Below are 23205 nucleotides of genomic sequence, written 5' to 3' on the forward strand. Positions count from 1 at the left end.
TGCTGAGCCGGGTCAATTCCCCGTGGTGTACCTGTTGATTCTTGGTTGAGCATGTTCAGTCCGAATTTTCGTGCCTTTTTGCCCCCTTTGGTTCCCTTTACTTCCAAAGCTCTCTGCTTTGTGCTCCGTAGAACCGACGGCCTGCACAGCCGGTAACTTGTGGCATGGAGCCAACGGCAACAGCTCCGTCACAGCAACAAACAGTGCCTGCTGGATCTCGGCCCAAGCCTAGTGTAAAACTATTTCTTGCCTTAATTGCTCTCGTCCAACAGGGTTCTCCGGAAGTCATGCCGCTCAGTTGAGAAAGACGGCGGTTACACGGGAGGAGGAAGCGCCGGTTCGACCATCCGACAGTGGGAACTGGGAACACCCCGAAAGGCGCCGAGAATGATCGAAGCAGCGCACGATGCTTCAGGGTCCGTGAGCCCGTCATCTTGCTGTCATTCTGTCGTTAGACCAGGATATAGTCTACCCCGTTGGCCAGAGCCAGACCATAAGTAGTTTAGTACCAACCTGGTCGGGGTTTGGTTGATCGACAGTTGGATGATTTAGTTGCATTGAGGTGGTGATTGATTGATCATTTGATCATGGGTGAGAGATATCTAGCAGCTGTTTAGTAGATAATGTCTAGCGTAGTTGTAAGTAGACTAGAGAGACTAGTTGTACTTTGGGTACAAAGTACAAAAGTAGCTGGTAGCTGATCGACGACTAGACCAGGATTTAGAAGAAAAAAAAAAAAAAAAAAAAATAGAATGGGACTAATGAAACAAATAATAACGAAGAATAAGAATAAGAATTATCTAACTGGGCAGCAGGGACTTGAGTGCGCATGATTCGTGACATTTGTTGCGCCAGTCAAGGCGAAGAGTCGATGCTGAACCCGTTGGCCCGCCAAAACTTAACTAAAACAGACTCGCGTCTTCCTGCCGCCCCGTAGAGCAGAGCTTCGCCTTCTCCTCGGCATCCATCCTGGTCCTTTTGCATCATTCGGTGCATTCACTCACTTACCCTACCTTCTCTCTCTCTTTCCCCGACTATCCCAACCCTTGATCGTTCGGGCCTATTAGCGCCTCATCTTCTTCCGGGACCTTATCCTGTCCTTGTCCCCATTTTCCTCTTCCTGTCTAACGCATCGTCGATCCTCGCAGCATCGCCCGCAGCGGCCGGGTATTTGCCATGAGTGTCCTGCTGGAAACTTCCCTCGGTGACATTGTCATCGACCTGCTGGTCGATGACTCCCCCAAAGCGTGCGAAAAGTGAGCACTCCCCTATTTCTTCGATTTCTGTTTTGCTGCGGTGCTTTTTCTTGCGCGCGTACAAATCGAGTGGCTGAACAGGAACTAAGCTGTCTGTGGTTTTCCGCTTTAGCTTTTTGAAGCTATGCAAAGTTAAATATTATAATTTCTCGCCCGTCCACAGCGTTCAAAAGAATTTCACCTTCCAGACTGGCGATCCGATTGGGCCCGACTCCTCAGAAAGCGATGGTGGATCATCGATATGGGGCTTGCTGCAGGGCCCTTCCCAGCGGACATTTCCCCTCCAGCTCCCGCCCAAGTTGAAGCATGACGAACGCGGCACTGTGAGCATGGCCACCGTACCGTCCCCCAACGACCCTGATCTGCGCATCGCCGCCAGCCAATTCATCATCACTCTTGGAGACAATCTTGATTACCTGGACGGCAAGGCGGTGATCTTCGGGAAAGTGGTGGAGGGATTTGACGTCCTGGAGAAAGTCAACGAGGCCTTTATTGATGATCGCGGCCGGCCACTCAAAGACATACGTATTCGTCATACCGTCATCCTGGATGATCCTTTTGAAGACCCCGAAGGCTTGGTGGAGCCACCGGAGAGCCCGGTGCCGTCCAAGGCACAGCTGGCTACGGTGAGAATCGCCGATGATGAAGACTTGGATGACGACATGGACGAGGAGTCAATGGAGAGGCTGCGACGGGAGCGCGAAGCAAGGGCACAGGCGTTGACGCTGGAAATGGTTGGCGATCTTCCCTTCGCCGAGGTCAAGCCGCCAGAGAACGTCTTGTTCGTCTGCAAGTTGAATCCAGTCACTCAAGGTATGCATCCTAAATCGCGCCTTGGTCACGCTCTGGACTCACACATTGACTAGATGAGGACCTCAACCTGATCTTCAGTCGCTTCGGACCCATTCTGTCATGTGAGGTCATCCGCGACAAGCGTACGGGTGACAGTCTACAATACGCTTTCATCGAGTTTGAGAACCAGAAGGATTGCGAACAGGCATACTTCAAGATGCAGGGTGTCTTGATCGATGACCACCGTATCCACGTTGATTTCTCTCAGAGTGTTAGTCTATTATCCACGCACCTTAATCCAACATGGACTAACAGTGATGACAAAAATAGGTATCTAAATTGTCCGAGAGCTGGCGCAATGCTACGATCACCAAGCGCAGCGGCCAGCGGGGTGGATTTGGTGGTGTCGCTGGCCTCGAAAAGAAGCGCCAGTACCGAGCAACAGAGAACACTCGTCAACGAGACGATGATTATCACATGGTCTTCGATAAGAATGCACCCAAGGCGAGATCTAATCGGGACGAGCGGTCCTACAGTCGAAGCCCACCGCGGAAGCCACAACGGGAAAGGCGAGTCAGTCGGAGTCCTCGGCGGGACTCATATCGTAATCGGTACCGAGATCGATCCTACAGCCGGAGTCCACCACGGCGAGATTCCTACGGGGACCGAGACCGTCGACATAACGACGGTGAGCGGCGACGGGATCGCCGAGATGACGATAGATACCGGGAAAGGCGACGTCGTTGATGCTTTGGGGTAAAATAATGTAAATTAACCATATGATAATGCCATTTTTAAAGATACCGTCATGAAGAATGACGGATGTGTGAATACAACCTTAATAGGTATATCATTCTGTAAAGCGAAAGTGTGTGTTTTACCATGCACTTTAAACTACTCCATACATAGTTTAGTAGATTAGGTCCCATCTTGGTTTTCCCCCCTTCTTTTTTCTCATCCTCTTAGTCAGACCCGATCCAGGAACCTCTTCAGGGGTCAGGTGGACGAGCAGATCTGAACTGGCGCCAGTCGGTGAGCTTGGAAGCCTGAAAGCCTGAAACCGGGTCCACGGCGAGCCCCGCCGGCCCCTCCAACAGCTGAAGAGACGATTGGCTGCAACAAGCTGGATGGAGGGCTGCGATCGAGCAATTCATGGGCGTGAGGGAATAGTGGCCCCTCATAAGTCATAATAATGTATCTGCGGCAGTCGCTAGTCCGTCTAAAAATAATCAATTGAAACTCTCAGGGATCCAGGCGGTCAATAATATTGCGCTGCAGCATGACTACGTAGCATGTTGAGTTAACTAGTTATATTTATTCTTGACGGACAGATCCCCCGCGCTTTCACACCCTGTACACCCCTCCTCCCTTGCTCTCTTTCCATCTTCTTTTCCCCTCTATACCCCTCTAGTATTCTCCCTTCAGACTCCATCCCATCCTCTTCTCCCTCCTCCCCATCATATTATCATATCCCATCTATTTTAATCCATCATCTGCAATCATGGCCGCTGCTGCGATCAAAGAAACCGTTTCCAACCTTATCCATGGCCAGTCCGAGCCCGCTCTCCGTGAGCCCTCCCCCGAGGAATTCGAGCAGCTGAAGAAGAAGTACACCGATGCCGGGCAAGGACAGGTCTTTGCCTTCGTTGACGAGCTGAAGCCCGCCGAGAAGACCCAGCTTTTCCACCAGTTGAACAACTTCGACCCCGTCCGCATCAACGAGTTGGCCGAGAAGGCTCTGAACCCTCCCAAGGCCGAGCAAGGCCCCGTCTCCCTCGAACCCCTCCCCGAAGTGGCTACCGCATCGATCCTGGATTCGGACCCCAAGGATATTCAGAAGTGGTACGATGAGGGTCTGCAGTTGGTTGCTGGCAACAAGGTCGCTGTGGTGTTGATGGCTGGTGGACAGGGCACCCGTCTGGGTAGCTCCGCCCCCAAGGGTTGCTTTGACATCGGTCTCCCCAGCCACAAGTCTCTCTTCCAGATCCAGGCCGAGCGTATTGCTAAGCTCCAGCTCCTGGCGAAGAAGTCTTCCGGCAAGGATGCCGTCATCCCTTGGTATGTCATGACCAGCGGACCTACCCGTAAACCCACAGAGGAGTTTTTCCAGCAGCACAACTACTTCGGCCTCGACAAGAGCAATGTGGTTATCTTCGAGCAGGGTGTCTTGCCTTGCATCTCTAACGAGGGCAAGATTCTGATGGAGAGCAAGTCTAAGGTGCGTTTCAAGCATTCACATTCCTACCCCAACCCCACTCTGACCCTGTGTTTTAGGCGGCTGTTGCTCCTGATGGCAACGGTGGTATCTACCTTGCCCTCTTGACTTCCGGAGTCAGGGAGGACATGCGCAAGCGTGGAATCCAGCACATTCACACCTACTGCGTCGACAACTGCCTGGTCAAGGTTGCCGACCCTGTCTTCATCGGCTTTGCTGCCTCCAAGGACGTCGACATCGCTACGAAGGTTGTCCGTAAGCGCAACGCTACCGAGTCGGTCGGTCTGATCCTCCAGAGAAACGGCAAGCCCGACGTCGTCGAATACTCTGAGATTGACCAGGAGACGGCCGAGGCCAAGGACCCCAAGCAGCCCGATGTCCTGAAGTTCCGTGCCGCCAACATTGTCAACCACTACTACTCCTTCCGTTTCTTCGAATCCATTGAGAGCTGGTCTCACAAGCTGCCCCACCACGTTGCCCGCAAGAAGATCCCTTGCATCAGGCCCGAGACCGGCGAGGCCTTCAAGCCCGAGAAGCCCAACGGCATCAAGCTCGAGCAGTTCGTGTTTGACGTTTTCCCCATGACCCCTCTGGAGAAGTTCGCCAGCATTGAGGTGCGTCGTGAGGACGAGTTCTCGCCCCTCAAGAACGCCCGCGGCACTGGTGAGGATGACCCCGACACCAGCAAGGCCGACATCATGAAGCAGGGCCAGCGCTGGATCGAGAAGGCCGGTGGTGTCGTTGTCACTGAAGGCGAGGCTGTTGGCGTGGAAGTCTCGCCTCTGATCAGCTACGTAAGTGTTTCCGTATTTGCATCGATGAAATTCATTGCTTTATCACATGCGTACGAGAACCCAGACTGACTTTGAGTTACAGGGTGGAGAAGGGCTGGAATTCCTCAAGGGTCGTGAGCTCAAGGCTCCGGCTGTGGTTGAGAAGGAAGAGTAAATGGAATCATCATATTGCGGGAGTTAGGACAGCTTGTATGGAACTACTAATAATGCATAAATCAACCGCCCGCTGTGTATAGGCTGGGTTACATTTTTGAAGCCAAATATGTTGATAGCTCACGTCCCAAATACTCTTCTGTACGACGCGATCGAGGCGTACCGTAGGAAAGCCCGTGGGCGAACCTTGGGAGGGTGACAAGGAAAGCTTAGAGAGCATCCATGATTTGCACGCCGGGGGCCTTGATTAGTAGTACCAGCCAGCTTAGATGCGGTCATAGATTTCACTACCGCTGGAACTTACACTGGCCATACAGCTCGCCGATCTGGCTTCCTCGTATACTTCCAACAGATCGACTATATCTACATGATTCTAGCTCGGTCTTCCCAAAGCCAGGTCTAGACTGGGCCGTCTCGCAATAGTCCAACCCCAACTTCGGACGTGTCTGCTCCAGGAGCAAAAAAAAGAAAAGTGCACCGGACTCGAGAGACCACGCCACAAAGCTGCATGTCATCGAGAATGACAACTGCCAGGCGGACGGTTTCGAACATGTACCGCCAATCCCCAGTAATCAAGACCATACAAGTCATAACCGGAACGTGTGCCTCAGGCCGTGCGCACGCGAGAGCTCACAACCAATAGAATAGCGAATCAACCACCTTACGCGATACGGGAACAACCGGGACCCATGGTAAATTTCGATTCGAACCGGTATCTTTCTTGTTACCGTACGGAAAAAGAAACCCTGCGACACTGGTTTCTTTCCGTTTCCTTGCTTAGCTTCATCGCTTAAGTTGTTGCATTCGAAATCCTTTTCTACTCATCCGTCTTTGTGTGTCAGGAGAAATCTTGTTCAAGAGCTATCTATTTTTTGCTTATTCGTCTCTCGTGGTTCGGAGGGATTGGTGTTGCTGTGAGGTCTAGTTTGGAGTGTGTTCAGTGCTGGGTTTGTGTGCCTTTTTCTTTTTTTTTCTTTTTTTTTTCTTTTCTCTGTCTTTTTTTCCCTATCGTTATTCCCCATTCGGTGTCGCTTTTGGCTTTGTCAGCCCACTTTTTCGAGTCTCAAGAGTGGGCTGTCGGAAGTGCTGCTATTCCTCCTCCAAGGTTCTCAAGCTGACAACCCGAACAGTCCTATTGACAAGGAGATTAGAAGATCTGTTGTTGGTTTTAGGAAGAGTGAGTGCTGTCAGATGTTCCTCGTGACTTCAATACGTTCCCGTGGCCGTTTCGCGACTTCAGTTCCTTCCACCCATTCTTCGGCCGATTTTTTGTCCGCATCCTACTTCCATGGAAGACAAACCTCCATTATGAACTCGGCAGTGGAGGAACCAGTCGCTTACACTTCGTCCGCGGCAGCTGAGCGCATGGAATATATGATTTCCGTCTAGTTGCGCCGCCGACGAATTGTGTTCTATGACGCCCACTTGCTATGCCGATGCGAATGGCTCTTCCAGCCGCGGGATCTTAACAAGCATGGACCAGAAGCGCTGACCGAGTGACTTCCTCTTCTATAGCTCAATCATTACCGATAAAATGTTGTTGTCTCGTCGTGCCTGCTACAAGTGTGGCAACATTGGCCACTACGCTGGTTAGTAGTTGCTTTGGGAAGGAAACGCCTTGGCCCATGCTGGAATTTGCTAACGGGCTGACGTAGAGGTCTGCTCTTCCTCTGAGCGTCTCTGCTACAACTGTGAGTAGACCCTGTTCATTGGCAGCTTATTCATTGTGCATCATTTGCTGATTTAATTACGTTGTCCAACAGGCAAGCAGCCTGGTAGGTCCTTTCTGTGTGTCACGTCGCTCGAACGAGATCTCTGATCGATCAATCGACAGGCCATGAGTCCAGCAGCTGCCCGCGTCCTCGTACGACTGAGAGTAAGGTTTTCGGCCCTCGTGGTTGGAACGCACCGGAATGCTGATATATCTCCGATCCAGCCAAGCAATGCTACAACTGCCAGGGACTAGGCCACGTTCAGGCCGATTGTCCTACGTTGCGCCTTAACGGTGCCAACGGCCGCTGCTACAACTGCAGCCAGCCCGGTCACCTTGCCGTACGTCTTCTCGTCGCTCCTAACTTCTTGTTCGCCGGGCAAAACCGTTGACCTTCTCCTAGCGCAACTGCCCCGCTCCTGCTTCCGGTGCTCCCCGGGCTCCTGCTCCCCGCGGCGGATTCAACAGCGGTTTCCGTGGTGGATACGGATACCCCCGTGCTGCTACTTGCTACAAGTGCGGTGGCCCCAACCACTTCGCCCGTGATTGCCAGGCTCAGGCTATGAAGTGCTACGCCTGCGGCAAGCTGGTAGGTGTTCCTTTTATACCTGATGCGATACGGACATTGAGGCTGACCGGAATCTTATAGGGTCACATCTCCCGCGACTGCACTGCCCCCAACGGCGGTCCCCTGAGCTCCGCCGGCAAGGTCTGCTACAAGTGCTCCCAGGCCGGACACATCTCCCGCGACTGCCCCAACAACGAGGCCGTCGCTCAGCAGCCCGTTGACGCCGCTGCTGCTCCTGCTGCCCCTGCCGCCGCCGCTGCCGAGGTCAGCGCGGAGGCTGCTCCCGTTGCTGCTGCGGCTCCTACTACCGCTGTCGCATAGAGGACGAATTTAATGACTGATTGATCCCAATTTCTGGGAGTCTATTTTCCATTCTTTCTTTTTTGTAATAGGGTTTGCCGATATCGGTCTCATTTTTTTCATTATTCCCATGGTTTCTTCCTTTGCATATATTGCGCCCCTCCTGTTCCACTTCTCGGCACCGACCGGTTTCTATTCCTATTATGTATACGACGAACAAAAGTTTCACGAAGTCTTAGGTTCCTTTATTGCTTGGATCCTATACACGGCTCAGGGTCTTATGGTTGGCGTCTATTGATCTCCTCGGGTATCTTTTTCATTTCCAAAATTTAGGTGCGGCAAAGAAAAGAGGGAGACGAGGCCAGGCGAGGTGAAAGTTGAAGTGAGCGCAGCAGTGACATTGGTGGACCGAAGCAAGCGCGTTGATATGCATGGGAAGAGGCTTCAAGTTGATACGGATGGGATTGTGTGTGATGAAGATAGTGAATGGTCTACAGGTACCTGGCGCGGTGGTTACCTCCTCATCTTTTCGTACTATATCCTCCAGATATTCGTCAAATGGGAAGCAAAACAAACAAAGACAAAAGCAAAAAGAAGCATTATCTCAGATTTAAAAGTGGACCATTGCAGTATTGAGAGCTGGGTTGGATAAAGCCTTCATGTTGTCGTATCAGTAGCTTACAGGGTACAGCTAATAGAATAATTGGGTGTGGAAAACGTCGCCTTTTCATGCTGTCACCACCCTGCTCGTAGAGAATTGAAATATAGCCATCACTCAATTGTATGGTGGGCTTAGCATTGCTCTTCTGTCACGAGCAGACCCCGTGACGCTGGACTAGTCTACTCCTCATACCAGCTGCCTTCATGGTCAACTGCATGCTCGCGGCTGCAATTGACATTCAATCAGCTCTATATCTATCTCTCATCTCTGTCCAACCTCCACGTCTCCCCATATCAATCGAATTAAGTGACAATCATGCCCGGCTCAGACACAAGCGACGAGTTCAATGATGATGTAGCCATTCCTCTACCCCCGTTCTTCATCATTTCCTATGAGCAATGACGCTTGCTGCATGGTCTAAATATCTCCTAACATTGTATTAACATTGTCTCAATGACAGGTCTTCATCGTTGATATCGACACAATCCAAGCCCATGGTATATATACCCCTCACTACCCGCTTCCTCTCATATCCGTATACTGATAGTATGTTCAAGGTATCGGAGTAGCGGATATCACGAAGCTAAAGACAAACGGATACTATACTGTTGCTGTATGTATTGTCCGGTCTATTATTTGATGTTTAAAGCGAGCCTCGCTGTTAACCTGCTCAGTCTGTTCACGGTGCTACCCGCAAGAATCTATTGAAGATAAAGGGATTCAGTGAGGTGAAGGTCGAGAAGATTAAGGATGCTATTCAGAAAAGCATGGTATGTATGCATACACCGCAGGTGATGGTCCTGTCTGGGGTTATTGTTCGTGCCAGGGTGAGGTGCTAACGAACTGTCGATATACTATACAGCCCTCGGCTTCGGGGTTCATCACGGCAATGGAGTTGTGCCATCAGCGGAAGAGGATTGTTAGGATTTCTACTGGGAGTAAACAGTTTGATTCTATTTTGGGAGGGTAAGTTCTCTCCTTTTACCCATATACTACTGTAACGGGGGGGAAGCTGATTTGATATTGCTTAGAGGCTTCCAAAGCATGAGCATCAGTGAAGTCTTCGGCGAGTTTCGATGCGGCAAGACTCAGTTGTCGCACACCATGTCCGTCGTGGCCCAACTTCCCAAGGAACTGGGTGGTGCAGACGGCAAGGTGGCATATATTGATACCGAGGGAACATTCAGGCCTGAGCGCATTGCTCAGATTGCAGAGAGGTTCGGTGTCGATCCTGATGCTGCTCAGGAGAACATTGCTTATGCGCGAGCATTGAACAGCGAGCATCAGCTGGAGTTGTTGAATACTCTTAGTAAAGAGTTTGCTGGTAGAGAGTATAGGTTGTTGATCATTGATAGCATCATGAATTGCTTCAGGGTCGATTATTGTGGACGTGGAGAGCTTGCTGATCGTCAGCAGAAGTTGAACCAGTTTTTGATGAAGCTGGCTCATATGGCTGAAGGTATGTTTTTGAATCTTGGTATATATATAAGTGCTACTTACTAGAGGGCTGACGTTGCCGCTCGCAGAATTCAACATCTGTGTTCTGATGGTACGTTCTCCGTTGATATGCAGACAGCTATAGTCTAATGTAATGCAGACCAACCAGGTCCAGAGTGACCCTGGCGCTAGTGCACTCTTCGCTGGAGCCGATGGCCGCAAGCCCGTTGGAGGTCATGTCCTGGCACATGCATCGGCGACTCGAGTGCTCCTCCGTAAGGGCCGTGGTGAGGAGCGAGTAGCTAAGATCCAGGACTCGCCAGGTTTGTCAAGTGTACACATCTCGTGTTAATGCTCTAACTGTCTCAGACTGCCCTGAAAGAGAGGCGACGTATGTCATCACTAATGGTGGGATCAACGATCCTGATAAGGTGTAGTTCCGATAAAGATAGGGTTCGAGACTGTGTATGGGAAGAACTGGGCAACGGCCATGTGGCGCATTGCTAAAAGTGAACCTTTATTTTTTCTTTCTCTAATTTCTGCTGAAGCGATCTACCTGCGACAGCAATGTACTACTATGTCATCAACAAGTTGTTTGTGAATTGAGGCCAAGTACTGTTGATGTTGATTATCGGGTAACGCAAACAGCTCTCTCCGCCTTCCAAACTGCCGTTGCAAAATTTCCCGCTAAAGTAAAAAAAGTCTCTCCGCCAACTAATTTGCGGCGCTACAATTTCCGCAACCCCTACCACTCCAATCACTTTTTTACCTTCTCTCCTCACCTAAAACCAAATACCTCCGAGGGTACTAGACAAAATGAAGGCAGATCTCGAGATCGCAGGATTCTCAATCCTGCCCTTACACTTCCCCGCAACCCCAGCATATCCCAAACCAGCAACACACTATCTCTACCTCCGCGCCCACGAGCCTCGCATCCCAGATGCCGACACTCCCCGCTCGATGTTCATCGTGAACATCCCCGTCGACACGACCGAAACTCACCTGCGCCACCTCTTCGGCACCCAGCTCTCCGCAGGCCGCATAGAGCGCGTGGAATTCGAAGCCGTCCCGACCAAAAAGAAGGGCATGCAAGCCACCCCGCAAGGCAACATCGCCAGCAGCAAGAAACGCAAGCGCGTCACCGCCGACGAACTCCAAGCACAACTGGACGATGTCGATCTCCCCGCTACCTGGGACCGCCAGCTCCAGAAGAGCGGGTCGCACGCGATCGTCGTCTTCGCCGACAAGCCCAGCATGGAGGCGAGTTTGAAAGCGGCGCGCAAGGCCGCGAAGAAGGGCACGGAGATTGTCTGGGGTGAGGGTGTTGAGGGCGATCGGGTACCTGCTCTGGGATTGCAGAGGTACATTACCCACGAGCAGTTGAGGTACCCGGATCGGGCGGAGTTGTTGCGCACCGTCAATGATTATATGACTGTGTTTACGCAGGTCGCGGAGGTCAGGAAGAGGGAGGAGGCGCGCAGGGCGCAGGAACCCGACGAGGATGGATTCATTACTGTTACGTCTGGACCGAAGTTGGCGGAGGCGGCTCATGAGGATGAGGCTAGGCAGTTGGTTGAGAAGCAGAAGGAGAAGTCCAAGGGACTGGAGGACTTCTATCGGTTCCAGTCTCGTGAGAAGAGAAAGGAGAAACAGAACCAGCTGCTTAAGAAGTTTGATGATGATAGGAGGAAGTTGGCGGATATGAAGAAGCGGAAGGGGAAGATTGCAGTAAGTTTACTCCCTCCTTTGATATGGTATGTGTAGGTGCTAACGGTGTCTCAGCCTGAGTGATCTTGTTCTTTCGTCCTGTTTGGCATTGTTGGGTCGGTTTAGCATGGCGTTTGGGGGGGGGGGTTCGTCCAAAAGTGCTTTATTCGATAGAGAATTGGCTTGGAGGGATGCCGGATGATGTGAGTTTGACACTTTTTTTTTTCTTTTTTTTAACAGTCTGCACTGCATATGATGAATCCGCTGGGGCCAGAGTAGCAAGACTCAGCTGTTGCTTGATGTCATGCCATGTCTACAAAAACCAGCATAATCCAATCTTCTCACCTACTGAAGCAATTCTTTCGTCGTCATTTGCGTATCTAGATGAGTTCTGGATGCATTGCTGACTTGCTGCTGGTTTAGGCATATGTTCGCTTCTTGTAGACTAAATATATAACATGATTATTTGATGTCCTTAATCTATCCTACACATATAGCTGTAATTTGTAGATTCTCTACTGTATCAGTCGTCGATAATGCAATATAGTAACGCACAGACCAACCCGGCTTGGCGATGACATCGTCGGCGCATCGCATCGCATCGCATCGGACGAACAATCCAGAAGCAACCAAAGAGCATCAGATCAGATCAGCCCACCGAAATAAACAACAACATGCATACCCATAACCTCTAGCAGAGGCAGCACACATCCCGAACCCAGAAGACTATCTATCTCGCACCCGCACGCAATCTCCTACCCCACACCACCACCACCCCACTATTCTTCACCATCGCAACTCCAAAAAACCTCAACCTCAACCTCAACCACACCCAACAACCATACAATGACATCCACAACACCCAACACCGAAGGAGAAAGAGGAGGAGGAGGAGGAGGAGGAGGAGGAGGCTTCCTCCCCCCAGCCCTCCCATCCCCCGCCCCCTCCACCCCACGACCAAGCACGCCCTCCCTCCTCCCCAAACCGCGAACGCATCCTCTGCGCGCAGGGTCCGCCAAAGAAGCAACAGTGATCAATCACATCGATACGACGCTACTGAAGATTTCGCGCCGACACGCAAAGAAATTCAGTAGTGCTTATTACAAGCCTACTAATGATGGTGATGGATTCAACTCCAATGCGACGATGGGTTATTCCCCGGAGTCGTTCGAACCTCGGAGGGAGGGAGAAGGAGAGGTGCAGGGCTATGAAAGCTTCAAGGAAGTAGCGAGGGATTTGGAGGGTTTGGTGGATGTGCTTTGGGTTAGTGGGACGCGTAAGTACCCTTCTCTCTCTCTCATTCAATCCTTCATGTTCTTGGTTGGTTATGTTCCTGGGAGAGCGAGCGAATGCTAACAGCGATGTATACTAGCATCCCTCCAAATCCCCTACCTCATCTCCCTAGCCATCCAAGTCAACTCCTATCTGCCCGAGTATCCCTTCTCAGCGGCGCCTACGTTCCGCTTACTGCGGAAGTTGGATGAGGTGTTTGCGGAGCTTTTAGGTGGTGGTAGTAGTGGTAACGGGGAGAAGAAGAGTGTGGTGTCTATGACGGAGAAGGTTCGGATCAAGAGTATTGCGGAGTCGTGTCGGGTGTTGGTTGTTGAGAAGAGAGAGAAGGAGATTGAGGATGCTAATGGGGCAGAGGAGGATGATTATGATGAGGATGAGGATGAAGAGTTCGAGGATGTCTATGGGGATGCGAATAAATTGGAGGATTATATGCCTGTTCCTGGGAAGTGGGAGATGGAGACGGCGAAGGTTTATGAGAGGACGATTCAGTTGTTGGGCGATGAGTTGGGGGATGTGGGTGAGTTTTGTGATGAGGATTTGGCCGCTGGGGATGGAGGGGTTTGTGATACGGGGGATTTTGTGGTGGAGTTGGAGGATGATGATGATGTTTGATATCTAGCTTCTGTACTTTTGGTTGGTTTGATGGGATGTGGTGTTTTGTGTATGGGGTGGATATGGTGTTTATGGGCAGTATTAGTTATCAGGGGTCTATGGCGTTGAGAATACTTGGGTTGTTGGTCTTATATCTGATATTAAGGGTGCATGACAAGAGCTTGGAGTCATACTTTGTTTGGTTCTATCATTCGCTACAGTCGCTATCACCTGGTTCAAACACTCCTCTCTAACTACCACAATATACTTCACCATGCCACACGGCAACAGTAATAGTCTAGACTTCAGTGACTTTGTCCCGATTTCCGGCCCGACAACAGGCCATATTAATAATAACAATAAGCCCTGCTCCAGCAGAGCAAATGTGCCGCATCCGCGTCCCTAACAACCGAAGCTAACACGCGAACCAAGAAAGAGGCTGTGACCGCGTAGCTGTTCGGAGGGACCGGATCGATGTGAGTTGAGTGAGTGGGGATATTGCTTGCAGAACTGGTGAGAGATCCAGACAATCACCCACCCTACCCTACCTCAGCTGGAGGAGTGGAAATGAGTGGGTCGTTGAGAGGTGATTGTTGGATGGTTCGTACGAACTTGTACTTGTGCACTGCAAAACACAGTAAAAGAGATTCCTAGTTAGTTAGTAGAGCGTTGAAAATAATGATATGCGTTACCTTATGAGACAGTCAGCTTCAGCCCGGTTTCACCCTATATGAAACACAGCTAGAAATTTCCCTTCCCTGGGACATGCCTGGTATCTGGGATATGGGACATCCATGGTTCAATATATGGACCCTCCATTCCAGCAACAAAAGAAATACAACAAAGGCCCTGTCCTGTATCAGATTTCCAGCCCAAGGTACTTATAGTAGGAATCCCTGGTTGAGGGTTCCTCCAGCCGAGAAGCAAAGAAAGGGTTAGGTTAGGTTGATGGTGGGTGGGTGTTTGCATCGATAACGGCCAAGTGCAAAGGCAAGGAGAAAAGGAGGGCGGAAATCTGCAAGGGACGGACGGGGGCTGCTTAACAAGCAAGCGGCATGATAGTGTGTAACCAACCCCCGACCCTACTTGCTTTCTCATGTATGTGCATATGTGGTATCTTAAAAATGATATACCTGCATGGGCAAATATGTTACTGATAATGAAAGTATTCTTCTAATGATGTATACGTATTGATATAATCATCATCGACTTTTCTTCCCGTGTAGTTAGAAGTAAGGGTGGTCCAAGCTAGGAAAGGGTAACACTAGGCAGCCTTATTCCTTGTAGAATAATCCGTAGTTATTATGACTTTTTCAATAGTTTAGATCGATCTCTTTATCACCTCCCTCCCTTTCCCCATCTTTCGAAAATTGCTCACGATACACATGGAATCAAGGGAATGAAAATCCATAGATAGAGAGCAGCTAGCTCCCTTGCTCATGCCAATGACCTTTTCCATGGGATAATCATGATGATGATGTTATTGATGATGATGATCGTTCCCCAGACTTATTGGAGCTAATTAATTTGATTACCTTCCTTTTCCCGGAATTGATGACGCTCGTATTCCTTGCCACTTGAAAAGTTGCGTTGACTGGTTCTTTCCAACTCCCAAGTAGGTAAAGTTATTGATTACCACACGGGATCCTGCAGTGTAGTCAGTCAGTCGGTTTGGTCGGTCGCGTCGCGTGCGCGTCGAGGCAAAGCTGAGAATTAGAACTTATACTAAGTAAGTTGCTAATGTAAATACTAAATCAATACAGACAAGCACTAGAGTTTAGATCATAGACATGAATAATACCACCACCACATGTCCCATTGTGAATTGAAACAAACTAGCTAGAATCTGGAACGATGGGAAAAACCATGAATCAGCCAGCGCCCCCCTTTGCCCTTCACGAGGCTGAAAGAATTCTGTCTCAGAACACCGAACAAAAAAAAAACAACTCGTGGGATTCCAGAACCCGCAATCTGACTTGCCCGATTAGGCGCAGGCGGTACTGGTTGTAAACTTGTAATGTCAATGACAGGCTGCGGTGGCCCAAAATTACCGTACGAGCCGCCGGTGCCCGGATCCTGACCAATGGTCACCACATGGACCTCATTTCCATGGTTCGAGCTGCCCTCAGTGGAGTCGCCCTCACATGGAATGAATGGTCGCCCTTTTTTTTTTACTACTGCTGGGCTCATCCATTTTTCTTTTTATATAATCGCAGCTAAATCCACACCCACAACAAACCTTGTGTGTGTGCGGAATTTCTTGGGCTATGACCTCAATTGGAATGAAATGTTGTTGATTGCCTTTTCGCTTTCTCTCACTAGAAGTCAATCTGGCAGCAAGCATACTTTTGTCTAGTATCTATTTAGCTACATATTGTATTTAGTTAGTTTGGATGTCAATCAGTTGATCGATTTCCGTTTATTTTCTTTTAGTCTTGCTCGCTTTGACCATCTCTCCCCGTCGGCCACTATCTATCTATTATTAACGTGAACCACAGACTACTATGGTACTCTGTGTAAATAGGTAATATACCTCCCATCAATTTGATCACTTAATTCTCCAAATGTGCTAGTGAGTAAAAGAAAAGAAAAAAATTCAACAATTTAACTTATTCAGAGTATAGCACCATCCACTTTCCACATGGACCGTTCTTGCTTCTCGAATGTCTCCTGGGTACCCGATTAGTCCTCCGTCATAGACAAGTAGCAGGCTAGCTTGCTCCACGATCCATGGGTCTGGGGCGCATTGGGTGGGGGCCATTTTTCCTTTCATTGAACTTTTCCCACAAAGTCCAGGCGCTGCCAGTTTTACCCGGTCGTCGGTCTGGTTGGTCCTGGATTGTGGTTGAGAGTTTCTTCGGGCCAAATCTAATCCCCTGTTAGAGAAAAAAAAGAGAAGAAAAAAAAAATAAGTAATCCCATTAAGACCGCCATTTCAGCGCCCCCATCCTCCCTCCCGCCTCTCTCCATTCATCCATAAAGTTCAGCTAACATCTATCTACTTGCCATTCAGCCGCCCAGCTCAACTGTACTGTACAGTAGGGCAAAAAATGATGGTCGATCCAGAAGGTGATTGAACAATAAAAAAAAAAGGCTGAGGTGTGGCTGTAAACGGCAACCGATCTACGAATTGAATGAATTAATGAATGAACGAGTGACCGTCGAGTTTCGGCTCATCCCATCTCCCAACCAGGTCAGGGCGGAGAACGGGACAGGACCTATGACGATAAGGGCCCATGGGACGCGAATGGAACCCGACGAGTCACAACGCGACACCACGCAGGGAAAAGGCCTCACGACCTTTCTGGTCTCTCTCTCTCTCTCTGCATGTGCATTCGCTCAGGTCCTTGCAGATTTCGTGCAGCGATTCGGCCATATTTATGAATCCTCAAGGTAGGTACACGTCGATCACGATCCTTCGTCTACTTTTTTTTTTTTTGGCCTCTTCTCTCCTTTACCCGCCCTTTGTTAGTTTTGTTTCTTGGTTGCTATATATCAATTGATTAGTTAGTTACTTATTCCCACCATCATTACTAAGTATATGTACAACCCTTTCAAGGGGGGAATATTGTACTCCATACTTTGTGTGTACTTGATCCGTCCCCTTACCTTAAGATGGTGTGCTTGCGGATAAAGACCCTTCAATTTCCCTCTATCTCGGGGAGTGGTGTTTTTCATTCAGAATGTCGATATAATGAGCAACATGCTGCCCTCCCTACATGATTCTTGAGAGATCGTTATCAAATCTCTTGTTTCTCGTTGACGCATCGGAACGAGATTATGGGCAGATAGATCAAGTTGTGGTATGTATACACTTGGTTTAGACAGAACCCCAAGCCATGGGTACGTTAAAAAGCCCGGCGGTTTTTTAAGCTTCATTGATTTCCAAGTTATCGGCATCTTCCATTCACCAGCAATATCATGCGATAAACGAAAGAGCGAAAGCTATTGAATAAGTAAAGGAGAAAAGAAATTAAATCAAAAGAAAGGGGGAAAAGAAAAGAATGCAGACTTTATTGCCTAGGGTCGTTCAACTACCAGAGGATAGTACAAAGATTATTGCATGCGATGGAAATAAGGACCATGTCAGGTTGCAAACCCGCAGGCTGCAGCAGTCATCTGGTCGCAGGGTAGTTTGGTTGGGTTGGGTCCGACGGTGGATGTATCCACTGCATGGCCCTGGGATTAACACCTTCTCTGTATTGGGTCTGTCGCAGCAAGCACGGTAGGCAGGTCTTTAAGTAGCTCTTTTCCCTAACTTACCACCAAGATCCATCAACATACAGCAGTCATTTGGTCCATCATAAATACTAATTCAATGGGAAGTGATAAATAAACATGGCTACGTATGGCTGTGGGAAAACTACTGTATGAGTGAGATCGTCTTAAGAACAAAGAGTCAAGATAAGACTCTAGCAATATTCGTTGTTGAACTCTGCAGTCGATATCTGGATCATGATCTAAAACATACATCCAGCAAGGTCGTACACCCGATAGAACAATCCAATTCCAACCTGAATGCTGGATACCAAGACAATACCAATACTAGATACGTAGATACTTACTTTGCAGGCTGTGTGTGTGTGGGTGTGGGTGTATGTATGTATGTATGTATCTGTGTATGTATCATCATTATTTCCCGCCACGGCCACACGATTCCCACCAGGATGAAATCCAGATCGACAAGGCCCGGTCATCTATTTTTCTTCTATTTTTCTTCTGCTTTTCTGGATTTATTTTTTTATCAATTTTATTCACTTTTTTCTTGCTGCTGGCTAGTTACTGACTAACTCAGAGGAAAGGAAAAGAAAGTAAAGAAAAATGATGTCGAGGAACAGATGGGATACAAAGTGAAAATAGAAGTAGTAATAAAATAAAAATTCACTTGAATAAAAAAGAATTAAATAAAATACCAAAAAGGAAAAAAAAGAAAAAGGAAAAAAGAAAAAAAAATGGAAGAAAAGTCGACCCAAAAGAAAAACCCCGTCAGAGCCTTTCCTGAGTCGGCAAACTTTCGTCCCACCCAGCTGGCAGCGCTTCTTGCTGCTGCGCCCGCCCCTCATCTCCTCACAGTCCCAGTAGTAGTTTAGCAGCAGCAGTAGTAGCAGCACCAAGCACCAAGCAGCAAGCAGAAGCAGCACTAAGCAGCAGCAGCAGCAGCAGCACCAAGCAGTAGCTGGAAGCAGCAAGAAAAGTAGGCCCCAGTAAACCAAACCCAAGACCTGCTTTGGCTCCTGCGTGCCTTTGGGTGCTTGTGTGCTTGATTATTCATTCTTATTGGGTTTTGGTTTGTTCGTCTAAACGATTTTCTGCTTTCTCCCGTCCCTGGTCTGCCCTAGCAGTAGTACGTAGTAGTAGCCATTCTTTCCCTCGTTTTCCTTCCCTTCCCTTCCCTTTCCCTCCCCTCCATCCTGAAGAATAATCTTTCTTCTACCCCTCCTCGCCTCTTCTTCTCTTCTTCCTTCTCTCTTCTCTTTCTCTCTTCCCTCCCCCCCCCCCCCCCCATAATATCTCTCCCTCCTTCCAGTCCTTCTACCGTTCCCTTGTTTCTATCGGAAAAGACGGAGTTGGTTTGCGGATAGTTCTTCTGTAACTCTTCTTTGTGCCTTTTCCTCTCTTTCTTGAATTTCTTATTATCTTTTCTCCACCTCGCCGGAGTTATCTTGAGTTCTCTACAGTTCCTGATTTCTCTGACGCCCGAGTCTTCCACGCATCCTTGCTATTTGCGCCATCCCCAAAGCAACGCAACTCAACGCTTCGCTTTTCATTACCTGGTAAGTTGTTACTGTTCTCTTATTGTTTTGAGTTTCGCATCGACTCGTATGTCATATTTGTTTTGTTTTTGTTTTTTCTTTCTCCCGTTTCTTTTCACTTTTCTCCCCTTCCCTGCCTGTTCCGGTGCCTAGCTGTGTGTGGTTGCGACGGAAAATCGACTACCACTGTCTCGGGTCCATCATCGCTTCTCATGCATCCAGAAGCATGGAATTACCGATTCGCTGGAGACGACGTTGGTTGAATTAGTCGACTGTGGGTGAACATGTCCACCGATTGCTCTGCATCCGGGTCGTCGAAAATGACTTTCCACTTCCGTCCGGCACGGTCTGTCAGCGACCAATTTGCGCCTTACGATTATCTCGCCCTGATCTATTTCACGATGAGTTTCGGACGGTCGCTCAACCATCAACTCGTCCATGGCCCTTTCTGCGCCTCGCTTTCTGAATGGTTGGAAATACGTCTCGGCTGTTGCATGGCTTTTGTGGTGCAGGTCCGCTGAAGACTGGGTGGATCGATCGGGTCGGTCGCAACCGGAGCGGATGTGGCCTTCTCTGGGTGTATCCTCGACGAACGCGGTCATGCTATGGTGACAACGCCTATTTCTGGCTATTCACGCATTGTCACCTCAGATCTACCACACCTCTTCCGGTTTTGTTCGATTCACTCCATGGATCTTGTACCTTTCCGGCTATTTCATTGCAACCACCCGAGGAACCTGAGTCTTGGCACCTGACGGAGCTGGCCTGCAAGTCAAGGCTGAACCCAACTTCTCGTCTTGTCCCAACTTTCACCGAGTCGCTCGTTCAATCAATTTTTCTGCCGGCCGCCATCCTGGGGAATTCTTCACGTTCTATTCAACTATCCTCCGCTCCGTCAATGCTTTCTATCTGAGCTACCGCGAACTTGTGGATCGGGCATCTTTCCCATTTTGTTCCCTTTATTTCTGATTTACTCGTGCTTTTCTGCCTCGCCAATTTTGAGTTCTTTCTTGTTGCTACCCAAGGATTTTCGTTCCTGAAGTCAATTCTCTGGTACTAATAGTCATTTCAAGTCTGAACGATCGCACGCAGTTCTTTCCTTGACGAATCCTACGAAACCCCATTCGCACGGGCCAATTTCGGTATAGAAAAGTTTGTTTGCTTGGGTTTCTGCTCTTTTACCTGCACCAAGGTACGCGCAACTGCGACTGGCCAGCACTCGATCCTTTTCACTCGTTGAAAGTGTTACTAATATTCATGCTGGACTTCTAGATACCTATCTCGCAGTTATTCTTACGAAAGTCGAATTTTTATGTCAAACATGTCTTTCCAGAACTTTGATTCTTTCCAAAACCAGCACCCTGCTGCTGACGCCGCCGCTGCCGCTCCTGGCGCTCCTGCTACCGCGGACACCGCCATGACCGGCCAGGCTGACCCTACTACCGCCCCCTTCCAGGGTCCTGCTCCCGGGGAGCCCTCTGCTGCCCCTGTTCCCCAGCAGGCCAACGAGGGAAAGACTACCCTCTGGTAAGCTTTCCCGATGCAGTATCTCTTGTCCGTGCTGTCTCTGACTGTTGCCGTTTAGGATGGGTGAGCTTGAGCCCTGGATCGATGAGAACTTCGTTCGCAACCTCTGGTTCCAGATGGGTGAGCAGGTCAACGTTAAGATGATCCGCGACAAGTTTTCTGGGTGAGTACATAATCACACTGGATTCAATATGAAGGCGATCCTAATGTTGGTAGTAGGAGCAACGCCGGTTACTGCTTCGTCGACTTCGCGTCCCCTGCCGCCGCCGCCAAGGCTCTGTCCCTGAACGGCACCCCCATGCCCAACACCAACCGTCTGTTCAAGCTCAACTGGGCTACCGGTGGTGGTCTTGCCGACCGCAGGTAAGGAGAAGATGCCACATAGATGTCCTGAGGTCACAAGCTAACTTGTCAAATAGCCGTGATGACCGTGGCCCTGAGTACTCGATCTTCGTTGGTGACTTGGGCCCCGAGGTCAACGAGTACGTCCTCGTTTCTCTCTTCCAGAGCCGCTTCCCGTCTTGCAAGTCCGCCAAGATCATGACCGACCCCATCAGCGGCATGTCTCGTGGCTACGGCTTCGTCCGCTTCTCCGATGAGAACGACCAGCAGCGTGCTCTGAGCGAGATGCAGGGTGTGTACTGTGGCAACCGTCCCATGCGCATCTCTACCGCTACTCCCAAGAACAAGGGTCCCAGCCTTGGTGCTGCCGGTGCTATGGGCATGCCCGGCCCCGCGGGCATGTACCCTCCCATGGGCGCTCCCCCCATGGGCTTCTACGGTGCTCCCCAGCCCATGAACCAGTTCACCGACCCCAACAACACCACCGTTTTCGTTGGCGGCCTCTCTGGCTACGTCACTGAGGATGAGCTCCGCTCTTTCTTCCAGGGCTTCGGTGAAATCACCTACGTCAAGATCCCCCCTGGAAAGGGCTGCGGTTTCGTCCAGTTCGTCCAGCGCCATGCTGCTGAGATGGCCATCAACCAGATGCAGGGATACCCCATTGGAAACTCCCGTGTGCGTCTGAGCTGGGGTCGCTCTCAGAACAACTCTGGCCCTGCCGGCAGCCCCTACCGCCCTGCTCCCCCTCCGCCTCCCATGTACCCCTCCATGGGCATGCCTCCCGCTCACGGATACGGCGGCTTCGCGCCTATGAAGGTCGGTTCCCCTTGAACTCTCCCTCCGAGGCTGGTGGGGTTCAGAGCATCACTAACGCCCAGACTTAGTAAAAGAGCTTTCCATTTTAGTTTGAAAGAACCAGCAGGAGTTTTGTCATTTCACGATGGGTCTTTTGTGTTATAAGTCTGCCATGATCTCTGCGAAAGTTACCCTCTATAGCTCTGGATGGGCATTTTCTCCTGTGCTACGTACTTCATATGCGAGCGCTTCCATTGTTAGCCAGATTTGAGCTCTGATTTTCATCGTTATCTATCTTCACGTTTTACTATTCTTCTGTTCTCCCATTCCCCCTTTTTAAACCTCCCCCAAATTTTCCTTCGCCACTCTCCCCAAATCTCATATGTTTCCCCCGTTTCTTCCCTTTATCCCATGCCCGCTTTTTACATTCTCCTCACGTCTTCGGGCCCTAGGTCTATGTTATTATGCGTATGACGACAATCGGAATTGTTGAATGCGCGTGCGGTGTTCCCCCCCTTTATTCCCTGGGCAGGCTTTCTGCGAAAAGTTCCTCTGCTGAAGTCCTTTTTCATGAGGCAATCCAATCGTATTCTTGTTTCGTTGTGAGGATGTTACGTCGTGCTTCTTAGACCGGGCGGCCTGTACAACATGTTTCCACCTCGCCTTTTATTTCTCTCAATTCAGTCTATTATGGAGCACAGTTCTTTCTCTCGCTCTTTCCATGCGGTGGTCCTTTGCTAGGTCCTTCCCCCGTCTTGCGTCTGGCGCGTTCCGCGGATGTTTTGGACGGCTTGGGTTGTGTACTTTTCTCTATCCCCCTGCCGGGTGTGTGGGACTTGGGGCTGGTGTTGATGATTTTATGACAGGACGGGGCTCTTCCTAATGCGTCTATCTCTTCGTTTAAATTGTAGTTACTGGGTGGTGGGTGGTTTTCCTGTTCCTACCTATCCTCGGGCACTGATGGCGGCATCCTGTTGTGAACAAACAAATCACGGTTTGGGAGAGGGGCGTTCGTAAGTCTGGTTGTTTTCCTTGTGTCACCGAGGAGGGTGGTGTTGTTTCCAGCGTCAGCTCCAATACTGGCATGTTCATTTAGTCGTTATTCTTACGGATGATTCCCCCTTCGCTCTGCAGTGAGCTCTGTGTTCCTTTCCCCGACTACTTTGCCTTTGTGTGTATGCACCGCGATTGCGAGCATGTCAGTTTCGAGCATGTTTGCTCGCATCTGCTCCTCCCTCGTGTACATGGGACTCGATAATAGATGCCTAAACAATATGAATTGGGCGCATGTCGCCAGGCCTGCATTATCA

General features: G+C 49.7%; 7 protein-coding genes across 7 annotated transcripts; all 7 read left to right on the plus strand.

Moving 5' to 3' along the window:
* The first annotated feature begins 980 nt into the window (after positions 1–980).
* BO79DRAFT_191909 (cyclophilin-like protein) lies at positions 981–2875 on the plus strand. The gene is made up of 4 exons (XM_025680859.1): positions 981–1256; positions 1369–2069; positions 2123–2319; positions 2379–2875. Exons 1-4 carry the CDS (start codon positions 1177–1179, stop codon positions 2793–2795), a joined length of 1395 nt encoding a protein of 464 aa, XP_025541834.1. The 5' UTR covers positions 981–1176; the 3' UTR covers positions 2796–2875.
* Positions 2876–3412: 537 nt separating this feature from the next.
* On the plus strand, positions 3413–5329 carry BO79DRAFT_286397 (UDP-N-acetylglucosamine diphosphorylase). Its single transcript, XM_025688468.1, has 3 exons — positions 3413–4266; positions 4323–5057; positions 5140–5329. Exons 1-3 carry the CDS (start codon positions 3550–3552, stop codon positions 5209–5211), a joined length of 1524 nt encoding a protein of 507 aa, XP_025541835.1. The 5' UTR covers positions 3413–3549; the 3' UTR covers positions 5212–5329.
* Positions 5330–10631: 5302 nt separating this feature from the next.
* Positions 10632–11732, plus strand: BO79DRAFT_208281 (putative ribosomal small subunit assembly protein). Its single transcript, XM_025682355.1, has 2 exons — positions 10632–11615; positions 11670–11732. Exons 1-2 carry the CDS (start codon positions 10704–10706, stop codon positions 11676–11678), a joined length of 921 nt encoding a protein of 306 aa, XP_025541836.1. The 5' UTR covers positions 10632–10703; the 3' UTR covers positions 11679–11732.
* Positions 11733–12440: 708 nt separating this feature from the next.
* On the plus strand, positions 12441–13493 carry BO79DRAFT_124467 (general transcription factor IIH subunit TFB6 family; the record flags this gene model as incomplete). The annotated part of the gene is made up of 2 exons (XM_025677954.1): positions 12441–12870; positions 12967–13493. Coding segments are annotated over 2 exons (957 nt in total), but the record flags the coding sequence as incomplete, so codon positions are not given.
* A 688-nt stretch (positions 13494–14181) lies between these two features.
* Positions 14182–14440, plus strand: BO79DRAFT_208283 (uncharacterized protein). The gene has a single exon (XM_025682356.1). It carries the CDS (start codon positions 14244–14246, stop codon positions 14415–14417), a length of 174 nt encoding a protein of 57 aa, XP_025541838.1. The 5' UTR covers positions 14182–14243; the 3' UTR covers positions 14418–14440.
* Positions 14441–16528: 2088 nt separating this feature from the next.
* On the plus strand, positions 16529–18027 carry BO79DRAFT_226760 (uncharacterized protein; the record flags this gene model as incomplete). Its single annotated transcript, XM_025683820.1, has 6 exons — positions 16529–16547; positions 16672–16785; positions 16832–16871; positions 17307–17321; positions 17441–17608; positions 17976–18027. 6 exons carry the CDS (start codon positions 16529–16531, stop codon positions 18025–18027), a joined length of 408 nt encoding a protein of 135 aa, XP_025541839.1.
* Positions 18028–20552: 2525 nt separating this feature from the next.
* BO79DRAFT_142757 (RNA-binding protein) lies at positions 20553–21931 on the plus strand (the record flags this gene model as incomplete). Its single annotated transcript, XM_025678293.1, has 4 exons — positions 20553–20758; positions 20817–20921; positions 20978–21121; positions 21178–21931. 4 exons carry the CDS (start codon positions 20553–20555, stop codon positions 21929–21931), a joined length of 1209 nt encoding a protein of 402 aa, XP_025541840.1.
* Positions 21932–23205: the final 1274 nt, after the last annotated feature.

Source organism: Aspergillus costaricaensis (genome assembly GCF_003184835.1).
Source record: "Aspergillus costaricaensis CBS 115574 unplaced genomic scaffold BO79scaffold_9, whole genome shotgun sequence".
NCBI lineage: Eukaryota > Fungi > Ascomycota > Eurotiomycetes > Eurotiales > Aspergillaceae > Aspergillus > Aspergillus costaricensis.